The 12,468-nt window shown below is 40.8% G+C and overlaps 1 protein-coding gene across 5 annotated transcripts in view; it reads right to left on the bottom strand.

The window, feature by feature from the left end:
* NBAS (NBAS subunit of NRZ tethering complex) overlaps window positions 1-12,468 on the bottom strand; it is a 322,841-nt gene that overhangs the window by 111,179 nt on the left and 199,194 nt on the right. For all 5 annotated transcript variants that reach the window (XR_010405385.1, XM_054509604.2, XM_045884116.3 and 2 more), the window contains 2 exons: window positions 10,458-10,534; window positions 9,939-10,076 (listed from right to left, as the gene is read on the bottom strand). Coding sequence is in view for 4 of the 5 variants with exons in the window: in XM_054509604.2 (XP_054365579.2) it covers window positions 9,939-10,076; window positions 10,458-10,534 (215 nt within the window). In the remaining variant the exon portion in view is untranslated. The remainder of the gene's footprint in view (window positions 1-9,938; window positions 10,077-10,457; window positions 10,535-12,468) is intronic.

Genomic DNA, 12,468 nt, shown 5'->3' with positions numbered 1-12,468 from the left:
AGCTGGATGACCTTGCGCTAAGTTACTTAACAACGACAAACTCAATTGTGCCATCTACAAAATGGCAGTAAAACACAGCCCGCGTGGTGGTGTGAGGCTGAAGAGACTCTCTCTATATAAAATACACAAACCAAGGCCTGGCATGAAGCAGGTATTCTGAAAATGAAAGGGATTATGGGATTTACTCAAAAGCATTCACTTTAATTGTAGCTCCACTACACAATTTACTTTACAGTTCTTTTTCTCAGAAATATTAATTTATAGCTTATTAAATTATGGCCGAGACCACGTATACTTCATGAATTTGTCTTTTCCAGAGCTCAGCAGAGGCTCAGCAGAAATCAGGTACAGGGTAAAAGGGAAGACGGCCAACAGTAGTAGGGGCTTTGAGGTCAGTAGTATTGCATACTCCAGGGCCCTCGTTCAGTAGGGATGCAATTTGGGGCAGGTTACTTCCTGTTTCCTCACCTACAGGAGTCAATAAGCATACCCTCCTCATGCTTTGTTATGGGGCACAAGTAAAATAAGGTATTTTAAAGTACTTTTTTCTCCATCATTCTAGGAAAACAAATTGGACCTAGAGCTTACGCTCAAGGAATTAAAAAGTAGTGACAGACAAAGACATACAGAGAAGCAACCCACAGCAGCCTCCTGAATATAAGCACCATTACAGGACCACAAACCAAGAGTAATGGGAACTCCACAGAAGGGAGTCAAGAGAGGGATCCTCTCTCTTGACTCTTCAGGGGGCTCAGTTTCTTCAGATGTAAAACAAAGGAACATCACCAGATGATCCCCTTTCTAAGGCTAAAATCCTATGAATGTACAGGAATTCAATCATGAAAATAAACTAAATCCTTGGAAATCCCCCCAGGTGTGGAATCAGGGAAGTTCCACATTTTTTTCTCATGTATGACTCCACTAAATCTTCAGAGCAGATCTTCACTCAAAGTACAACCTTAGACTAATGAATTAAAGCCAATATATTCCTACACAGTTTAAACAACTTTAATCTATTTTTCTTTACTAAGTAGAAATTATCTAACTCCTCTGTATTTTTTTTTTTTTAAGATTTTATTTATTTATTTGACAGAGAGAGACACAGCGAGAGAGGGAACACAAGCAGAGGGACTGGGAGAGGGAGAAGCAGGCTCTCCGCGGAGCAGGGAGTCCTACGCGGGGCTCAATCCCAGGACCCTGGGATCATGACCCGAGCCAAAGGCAGATGCTTAACGACTGAGCCACCCAGGCACCCCACCCCTCTGTATTTTTTATTTCACATTCTTTATACATCAAATATGTTCACTTTACTAAGAATTATTTAAGAACAAATACCTAATACTGCAGTCTTTGGTGTGGAGACAGGCATAATACTAAACATACATGAACTGAACCTCATCTAATACTAACAATTCTGTGTGACCAGACTCTACTTGTATCATCTGTTTTAGAGACTCATAGGAGGTGAGAAACTTGACCAAGGCCACTGGGTTAAGTAGCAGGGTGGCCTGTGACTCCCAAGCACAATGCTTCCCCCAAAAACATCCTTTTATATTTGGTCAACAAGGAAGGGGTAGCCCTTGAAATTATAAGGATCTTTTTTTTTTTTTTAAAGATTTGAGAGAGAGAGACAGCGAGTGTGAGAGAGAGAGAGCACAAGTAGGGGGAGCGTCAGGCAGAGGGAGAGGGAGAAGCAGACTCCCCGCTGAGCAAGGAGCCTGATGCAGGGCTTAATCCCAGGACCCTGAGATCATGACCTGAGCCAAAGGCAGATACTTAACCAACTAACTCACCCAGGCGCCCCCTGAAATTATAAGGATCTTGACAAGCCCAGTATGTAAAGAGCTCCCACCAAATGTAACTAAGATTTGGTATTAGAGTCCTTTTACAAACGATCAACTTTCACTGATGCATTTAATGCTGTCATTCTATATTACATCTAGATTGGCTCTTTTTTTTTTTTTTACACACACATGTACATTCTCCCTCTCATCCCTTTTATACATATATATGCAAGTGTGAATAAAAACAACCATAGAGGACACGCAATGGTAGGTATCCAACTAAATACCTGATTCAAGCTGTATCTACAAGTCTTTCATTTTTTCTTCTCTAATGACAACAGAGAGAGTTGAGAATATCATTTTCTGTTCAACCCCTTGGCATAAGTATACTTGGTTTTAAAATTCTGTCCTAAGAAGGTGATGAGTAGGAGCAGGTAATTAATTCTTCGATGATAGGTTTCCAAGTATCTTCAAATTTATGGATCATCAAATATTTGTTAAATATACAGAAAGGTTTCCAAAACTTCAATTTATTGTGTAAAACACAATACTAATGAGAAGGGACAATTTGCAAAGGCTTCTAAGAAAAAGGAAAATCAGTTATGGGTAAAAAGCACAGGAACTGGCATCAGATACCCTGATTACTGGTTCTTCTCCCTGAGCTCCAGGTTTTCCATTATTAAAATTGAAGCCATTTCTTCTTTATAGAATCTTCATAAAGGTCAAATGAGGCTAGATGGATTAGTGTGTTATAAGTTCCAGCCCTCCATGCAAATTATCCTCTTACCATTATCATTACTACCTCCAAGCTCCTCCTCAAGAAACTTTACTGGTCGTGATTACTTCCAATATTTAAGTTTTAATAACAGTTCTTCCCCTGAGCTTACAGTTTCTCTCAAAATACTCCAAAGCATCCCCCTACTCACTCCAACACTTCATCTCATTCATTCAGCCCCCAAGCGTATGGCATTCAAGTGTCTAAGCACTTTGACGTGAACGTCATTTGACCCTCATACCAACGCAGTGATGTGCACACTGAGACTACGGTTCCCGATTCAGAGATGCCAGTCTGCCCTCCATGCAGCCTCGGCTGTGGTCTGGTAGCCAGGAAGCGAGGCAAACCCCTCGCCTCTCACCTATCGCCCTGTCCACAACATCAGGCCCTTTCTCCCTATGCTCCTGACAGATTTCCATCAATGTTATACATCCAAACTCACATCTGAAATCGCTGTTTTTCTGTGTGTAGGGTATATTCAAAGCTCTCTCTCTTTTCCCAACTAAGCTCAATGCCATGATCCAAGGGTATGAAAGCTTTTGGCTTCTAAGAAGCTTTTGAAGGACTTTACAGGTAGCTTCAAAATCTCCTGTATTTAGTATTCAAAGTGATATTGCAAAACATCACAGGCTGCAAAAACTAATAACAAAAAAAGCCATCAAAAATTTAAAACAGAAAGTGTGGAGAATTAAGTTATTCTAATTTTTCCCCAAAATTAGGCAATGCAGTTCTTCAGGGGGTGAATAAAATATAATTTCTTTAAAGAATATGGTCAAGTCCCTGTAAAAAGAAAATATGCCTAAATATTCACGACTGCGGAATGCTCAATGACTTAATCTACTGCTTACTAGTAGAGGTAATAAATCCATTCCGGTTTAATAGTCTCCATTTCTTGGTAATATTGGTTGGGAAGTTTTAAACAGGTGGTGTGTTTCCCCCCTAGGGTTATTTGCTTGAGATAATTTTCTACTGAGTATTTTCAATTAGTGGCTTAAAAAACCACATTTTAGAAATAGTCTACCATAAAGTTTTGAATTTCATCCCCTGCTGGGTTTGCTTCTCTAGCATATAAAACTAAAGGACATGTTTCCATTTTTAACTGATTGTATCTCCTGAAACTTTTTTAAAAGAATGCTAGAAAAGATCACACTTCGAGATGCGTTTACAATAATTATAAAGGTAAGGTATAAATGAAAACAAAATCAGTGTAAGTAACAATGTGTGTATTCACATTTGCATAAAAAACTGTTACATACATATGCATATCCGTAAACTATTTCTGGAAGGAACCAAAAGGGAAACACTGACTTTTTGCTGTATACCATTTTTATCATTTGAGTTTTGTGGCCATGTGTGTATTACTTCTTAAATATAAGAAGTAATTTGAATTAATTTTCAATAATCTACCCAGTGAACATTTATTTACTCCCTTTTATTATCCCGGTCCTGCTGTAAGCATTGGGAAATCAGGACAAATACAAGGAGAGAAAACTCTCTCTGGCTGACCATCTATCATTATCCTCTGTCACTAAAAAGAGAAGTTGAGGCAAGGTGGGCTACTCTAAAAATAAGCTAGGAAAGCTCCAGGAGCCTGTGCTGGTTGGCTGGCTCTGGGTGGGGCTTCCCATCAGGATGCACGGGCCTTTTGTCAGAAATAACCCCACAAATTCTATCACTACTTTCATTCAAACCTAGTAATCTACCTAAGTTATCCTCCCGCAGCTCAGAACTACAGGGGGTGGAAGGAGAGAATGGGAGGGCTGAAAATAGAAACAAGGTGAAGTGACAGTTGAGTGAAAGCTAGCTCCACTGAGTGCTATTATGTGTAGGCAACAAATCGAAACCACTTTTATTTCAATTTCTATGATGATTCATCAGGAGTTTGTTACATTTAATTCCAAACTCAGCAGTGCTGTTTTATGCAAAGGAAGATGCTTTTGAAAAGACTCAAATAATGAGCCCGTAAGTGGTCAGTGGACAGCTCCTATGTACTTAACAACATGTAGCTATGGTGCCCATGCCTGAGTCCTGCAAATCTAAGCGAGCTGGAGCTCACAAAACCCAAGTCTGAAGGCTGTCCCGATCCACGGCAGCTAGAATAATTCCTGAAGTTATTCACATGCCAATCAACAGCCACTGAGGAACTACAGCGGGTGAGGTCCTGGGGATTCAGAGAGAGAGGGGGTCCCTGCTCTCAAAGAAGACCGCCACATGGAGAGGGGACAGCTGTGGATCGGTTACACCATCACAAAGAACCACTCACAGGGTGTCCATGCGAGAGCCATGAGACACGGAAGAGGCCCGTGTCTGCTCAGGGGGCAGAGAAGGTTCCGCACAGGAGGCTCTTCTGAGCTCAGACTTAGATGCTGGGAGTGGGAAGAAGACGGAGGCACTTTAAGCAGGGAAATTATATCTGCACAGGCACAGAGGTGTGAAAAAGGATGTTAACTTCAGAGAGAGATAAATTCTAAAGAGCTAAAACATAAACTTCAAAAGAGCTGGTGTCGGGATCATGGTTGGTGGGGTAAGGAAGAGCCAGTCAGTTCATTGAGGGTTTTCCCTATCACATGAAGGAGTTTCCATTTTACCCGGTAGCCACAGTGGAATGTCCCGCTGGGAAGGACTCATTAGGCCTGCATGCCAGAAACCACTCAGGTCCAAGCAAAAAGCAGGCAGAGCTTGGAAGCAGAAGCTCTAAGTGATAGGATGTCACTTACACCAGAGCAAGCTGGAGTAAGTCACTGGATTTCTCAGTCTTATCTTCTGCCAAATGGGGTTACTCAAAGGATCAACTGGCAGAATAAATGTGTGAGGTATTTTAAGAGAGCCAATGCCTTTTCAGGGTTAGTCTGATCTTTCTACTGTCCACTTACAACTCCCCTATGCAAGTCCCTAAGCTGACCCTTGCTGTCACCCACCCCACCCCAACACACACACACATACACACACACACACACTCCTTTTGACACTTCTTAGCCAGACAGAGGAAACCTTACTGGTCACAGTGAAGTCTGGTCACAGATTGCATTTCTGTCCTTTTCATCTAGAGGTAGGCAATTCTTCAACACTTTGAGTTTTATATGGTAAAATTTCAATACCATCTCAAATACACTATGAAAAAATACCATAGTACATATGATGGGCACAGTGATGCTTCGATACTTTTGTTACTGCTGTTCCCTGTGTGTGGAACACTCTTCCCCCTCCTATCTTCACAGCACTGCACTCAACTCTTTGTCTTTCCTCAAAAGTCACTTTCTCAATTTGAGGTGCTTCCTGAGTCTGTTTAAATTGTACTCTACATACACATACTTCTTATTCTTCTTCTTTGCTTTTCATTTTCATAGCTCTTATCACCATCTAACATAGTATATATTTTATTTACTTATTTTGCTTATGATGTCCTTTCCTCAATGGAATGTAAGTCTAGAAAGGGCAAAGGTTTTTATGTACTTTGTTCACTCGTGTTTCCCCAGGATCCAGAACATTGCCTGGCATAAAGTAATCACCCGATAAATACTTAAGCAAATACACACATACACACACAATTCCATCAATTTCACATGTGCTACAGAATTACTTATTAATTTTCAATAATCTACCCAGTGAACATTTATTTACTCCCTTTTATTATCCCGGTCCTGTTCTAAGCATTGGGAAAACCAATAAATACAACACAGACACTGGCCTCAAATAGCTCGTTATCTAGTGAGATGAAAAGCATTTAAATTCCAAACAAGAGAGTGTTTAAGAGCTATGACTGAGGTAAGTACAGGGCAGTACAATGCCCAGGGAAGAGCACCAGGCACAGCCTGGGAGCACGGCGGGCCAGCGGCAGGCGGCAGATAACCTGCCCGGGTGAGGTAACGCCTGAACCAAGGAGCTAAGCAAAGAAATGCTGGAGGCAAACATAGGCAAAGAGTACAGGTTTGAAGACAAGGAAAGAGAATACACAGGACATTTGAGAAATTTAAGTGGCCTGGTATGGCAGGAACAAAAAGGAAGATGAAGTTGGAGAAACAGGCAGAGGCCAGACCGTGGGGGACGTGCAGACCTGGCCAGGACAACAGGAAATCACGGAGGAATTTGAGGCCGAAGGCCAGATGACAAGGTCTCCACCTCAGAAAGGCCATTCTGACAGATGTCTGGGAAAAGGTACAAAACTAACAAAAATGAAGACAGGGTGGGGTTTACCAGGCTGTTACAGTGGTTTAGGTGAAGGAACCGTGGAGACTGATTTAACTTGAAGACATGGGGCAGGGAGGAGAAAACTGGAGATGTATTCACACATCTATTAACTCCCTATTAACACATCTATCTGGAAGAATATCAGACCATCTTTGTATTTGATGTTAAAAAAAGAAAAATCGGGTGCCTGGGTGGCTCAGTTGGTTAAGCGACTGCCTTCAGCTCAGGTCATGATCCTGGAGTCCTGGGATCGAGTCCCGCATCGGGCTCCCTGCTCGGCAGGGAGTCTGCTTCTCCCTCTGACCTTCCTCCCCCTCATGCTCTCTCTCATTCTCTCTCTCTCAAATAAATAAAATCTTAAAAAAAAAAAGAAAGAAAAATCACGGATACTTCCTAACTCTTCCGCTCACCTTTCAGGCTACCAACCAACCCAATGCTTCAAACAGAGTTGCCAAGAACTCCCTGGAGAATGAGCTGGCCCAAGGAGCTGCTGCTGTCTTAACACTCCTGGAGGGCACACCTGTTTCTGTCTGGAGCAGCTGAGAAGTTAGAAATCATGTTCGGAGACATCACCATTGGGCCACATGGATTTTACTGGCTTCTGTTCCCACTCAGATCTAACGCTGCTTCCTGAAGCAATGACCCTGAACAGCAGCTGCCTTCTGCTACTGGGCCCAAAAGGAGAATGGGAGCAGGTGTTAGGAATCATGCCATGTGGGGGGGGGGGTCTAACAACCAAGGATCAGAGGCCCAGGGATAGAGCAAGACAGGAGAGTTCCAAGGGGCATCTGCAAAGGAAAAGATAGTTTGATAGGAAATGGTGACAGGAACAAGACCAAGAGTTGAAGGGTAGCAACAGCAGGGTGACACAGGCTGGAAGGAAGAAACGGAAATTGGGGTTAAGGGTAAAAAGGGGCAGGAATCAAGTCTTACTATTCTTCTTACTGCAATGCCACGCTCTAGGTCCTTCACAAGGGGCACTCGATATACAAAATACAGGACCTGGAAATAAAATGCTCACACTTCTAAGTGAAAAGAACTGTTGGGAACACAGAAGAAACCAAGATGGAAGCACCTTTACTTCTAACCCTTAGCTTTCAATGTTCTACTTTGTCTCTTCCCATGGTTCAGTTGTGGAAATTTTAAATGGGGTCCTTATGGAGTGACTGCAGCATCTGCAGAAGGAAATGGATTTTCACATACAAAAGTTGGGATGGAATTTCATGGTTTTCTCCTAACTTACCTCTCTCACAAATAGTACATGATTTGGGACTTTTAACTTTTGGTACAAAATAATTTACTATCAGGGAACACAGGAAAAATATATGCTGTACTAGAATTTTCCTTCAAGAGGACTCCTTTAACTAAGTGCTCTTTTGGGCAGACCCCAATCCCCATGTACCCAACTGTCTTCTACGTTTTTATAGTAAGTGGTGGGTCCAGGCAGCCACATCTGGCTTTTCATCTTAACACTCGGTCAGAGTCCACGGCACACACGAGGTGCCCAGCTGACTGGCCTTTCAATCCTCCTTCTTCATGGAAAGCGGAACACAGTGCTAGGCACATGGTGTGATCTTAACACAGACCACGGACGGGGGAACAAAAGAGGTGGCTCCCATTCCCACAGGAGCCACACAGAAATCTCAGTCAAGTACATTCTGAGGACATGACTGGTGGTTATAACAAGGCATAATGCTTGGTCAAAGTAAAGCTTCATTGTGTTTCAACATACTTGGAGTTTCAGGGGAAACGGTTACTTGGGTACATACACAGCACTAATGAAAGATAGGGTATTTAGAAGCAGACTCCAGCAAACATGCTGTGAACATTCTGATTGAATGTAAGAAAGCCATTAAGTTCCAGAAGGAAACCTGCCACATTTCCACCTATATAATCACTTCTTTCCCTCAATTTATAGCACAGTAGGTTGATTTCTTATTTCACATAAAAACATACCTGAGACATAAAAACAGAACAAAGGAAAATTACTAGAGCATGGAATAAAGTAACTGTACAAAGCGGCAGTAACTATCAAAAACAAAAAAATAAATTCAGAATCTCCAAAATAACTAGTACCTTTTATTAACTGGATAAAAGAAGAAAACATTCCTTTCTTGGCCAAACTTCATCATGATCAAACTATGCCACAGGACAATCCACATCTAATAACAGTAAGCCCTTGGGAGATTATCCTGTGTTGTAGATGGTCCCCCCACCCCCCGCCACCGTTACTCTCTTTAAAGAAAAATTGATGAAGGAAAGCCACAGATTTTTGCCACAAATGGAGTGTTTTCATGTACTTAGCTATGTTTTGGGTGGCTGAGACAGCTAGAACTTTCAGTCACACTTAGATTGTGAAATTACTTCTTCACAGTGTGCTTTGAAGTCAGGGGAGAAAGAATCCTGCCTCAGTACAATCAGAACCTTTCATTTGTACACATAGTGGATATGAAAGTCTGATATATTTGCTTAGCTACGCTTATCTATATTTGCTTAAGAGATATGGCAATTCTCTTAAAATACTCCAGTGCAAAAAAACAGATAATTTCCCCAGGCTGATAATTAAAACTGGTATATACAGGTTAACCCGGAGGGCTCTGATCTTCTAGTTGCATCTGTCACACCTCTGTGTCCACAAAAAGTGGCACATGTAACTTGAGGCCATGCTTAGGCACTTTTGCTCAGAAATCAACAATAAAGTTAATATCACAGTTGTCTGGAGCGTGGTGGCAAGTGGGTATACCATGTTTCAACATTTCATCTGTCCAGGTACTACTCTCATATTTCTGGCTCTAAAATAAATCAAAGAACAGCACTACTCAAAGAACTGTATTGCCTACTGTCCTAAACTGGAGCCATCTTCCTTTCGGGCAGTGAATTAAAAAGCCAATTCTCCATTTCTCCTCTCCTACTACTTTAACCTGCCCTAAGAACTTTGCAAAATAATATAAATGACAGCCAAGTTGTGGGAAGCATCAGCATTCACAATAAACACTGGAAACGACCTCTTCTTAACTGATGCCTGGAAAGCAACTATATCCAACACAGAAAAGGCAGGGGCTGTTGGCCACGGGGAATGCGTTCTGGACACAAAGCACATCAGTCCCTCCAAAGGGGTAAACACGTGTTTTAACTATTTTAGAGAAGCTTTAACTCTGCTTGTTAATCAAGTGGAAGCCATGAGGACTCACCCTGTAAAGAGGATGGCACTTGTCCCTAAAACATGGAGCCAAGCGGGCATAGATCTGGAGGCTGTAGTAATAGGCTGCCAGCTGGAGAGATAAAGCAGAGTGGGCCTGCTTTTCAAAGCACCTGTTAGCATCTAACACCTAGAAAGGAACATGACAGAAGGAACTTAGCTCAAAGGAAATTAAGGAAATCATCACAAACTATTACATTTCTAGTCATCACTGTAGAATTTTGGTTCAAAGTTTCCACTACATCATCCCAAGCTCAACTTTAAGAGGACTACGTTAGAATTCAGAAAAACTGTAAAGGCAGATCCTATGCGTGTAAAAGAAGATTTTGCAATTAACACTTCAGCTAAAATTGTAGAATTTGCTCTCTGAATACTGACACCACAGTCCTTCCTGCACAAAAGAACAATTAGGAGGAAGTGAAGCCTATAATCAACAATTTATTGGTGAAAAATCTCCAGTATAGGTTTCTTGTTTATTCATGATGTCTTTTCTTGGTAAGGGGAAACTTACCTGTGGTAAGGCAAGGAGATAAGCAAGAGCCAAGGTCATGTCATTCGGTAAAGCATCGCTTGCCAGCCGCAAGAGAACTGAAGACAGAAAAAAAAAAAAAAAAAATGCATCATTTTACTTGAGGATCTATATGACCTTCATAGTTACTAAGTGCCAGGTTTTTAGTCCTATATGATTTCAAAAGATAATTAGCTTCAGAGAACTCTTTAAGACCTTTTACAAATGTCTCTTAACACCACCCAAATACAGATCACAGGAAACTATGTTATTAAATAGTAACCTTGCCTTAACTCAGACAAATTGTGCTATTTGTTATATTTTTAAACAGGAGAAAATTCTGTTAAGTGCAGGTACAAAGTCTAAGTGCAAACAGATCACGGAGGATGGTTTCTTACAGCTAATCTTTTAGTTTTAAAGACCCAGGCCATGCTATAAAATTATGTTTATCACTGACAGCTTAATATGGAAAATAAGCATATGAGCACTAAAGATCAAAGAAACAAAATAGCTGTGAGTGCAAATTTAGGATAAATCTTTTGATTACTGCAATGAAGATGGTTTTGTTCCTTCCAAGAACATCCCTCTTCATCATACTCCACAAAAAACCCTTGCCTTAATTATATAGTATCTTAAAATATCCCAACTATTAACAACTTTTCCACAAAATTTTTTATATAAGCAATGACCTATCAATGTCATAGCTCTAATACGAGAGCACACTGCCAACAAAGTCTGTGTTTATATACAGTTTGCATTAATAAGGAAATGTTCCATTCATTTAGGGTCTTAGTGACAAATACCAGGTAGTCGTATGTAATCACAACATAAATCCTTTATTTTTAAATAACACAGACTCTCATGATCTGCACTAATGAAGGAGAACAGTATGTGAATAATCCAAAGTAAATGATATTTGACTTTGGAAAAACACCATAAAATTTTTTTTCCAGAAGATTTACCTTCCTGTCTTACTTGAACTGAAATTTAAGTCATTTATATAAACTGGGCTTAGCTGGCAGTCTGGGCAATGAGATGGTGGTAGGGTAAGGAACCACCTACAAGTGTCAAAATCTGACTTAGAACTCAAAATCTCCTGTATGACTCATGAGGGAAAAAACTGAGCTTTCTCCACTGTACCTTACAGAGAGAACATTGGTTCTCTAAATATTCATATCCTCTGATTTCTCCAAACCTTATGAACCAAATTGGACCACCAGTCAGCCTCAGGACTTCCAAGGAATCGTACTATTTCAGAGAGTTTTGCTAATCAAAAACTACTCGTTTCAAGGCCTATCTGTAAATTCATTCCTTCTTTCCGTATCAGTGAGAATCTTCTCTGAACCAGACATTGCACTAATAATCAAAGTCTCTGCCCTTTGGGATAAACACACTAGAACAAGAGAAAGTAAAGTCTCCAAATAAATAAAAACCACAAAGGGCCTAAATCAAATTTTGGACAAACGGTTATGAGAACAAAGAAGTGAGTGTGTTCTAGAACACTATCAAAACTAAAGGATGAAGGGGTTAGCTATATATTCCGGACACCAGAAGACAAAGCAAGAAGAAACTTGTAAGTTTAATCTACAGAACACTTTGGATGATATCAGAAAGATTTACTTAGTGTGTAGAAATTGCATACTGGGGGCACCTGGGTGGCTCAGTTGGTTAAGTGTCTGCCTTGGGCTCAGGTCATGATCTCTGGGTCCTGGGATCAAGTCCCACATTGGGCTCTCTGCTCAGTGGGGAGTCCGCTTCTGCCTCTCCCCCATGCTTGTGCTCTTTCTCTCTCTCTAGCTGTCTCTAATAAATAAATAAAATCTTTAAAAAAAAAAAAAAAAAGAAATTGCATACCGTACAAACACACACATATACAAAACCCCAGGGCTGCCACTTGACTTCTATCTGCCTTATATATTCTACCATTCGATACCTGCCTAACTTAACAGTCAGGACCCGTATTTTGGAGAGAAAAAAAAAAAAAAAAGTCCAATAGTTTCACATACTAATAATT

The sequence above is a fragment of the Mirounga angustirostris genome, unplaced genomic scaffold (genome assembly GCF_029215605.1).
Source record: "Mirounga angustirostris isolate CCGP_5_RB_7025 unplaced genomic scaffold, mMirAng1.0.hap1 SCAF_10, whole genome shotgun sequence".
NCBI lineage: Eukaryota > Metazoa > Chordata > Mammalia > Carnivora > Phocidae > Mirounga > Mirounga angustirostris.
Note: the sequence above shows the minus strand (reverse complement) of the source record. Positions and strands in the feature narration are given on the sequence as shown.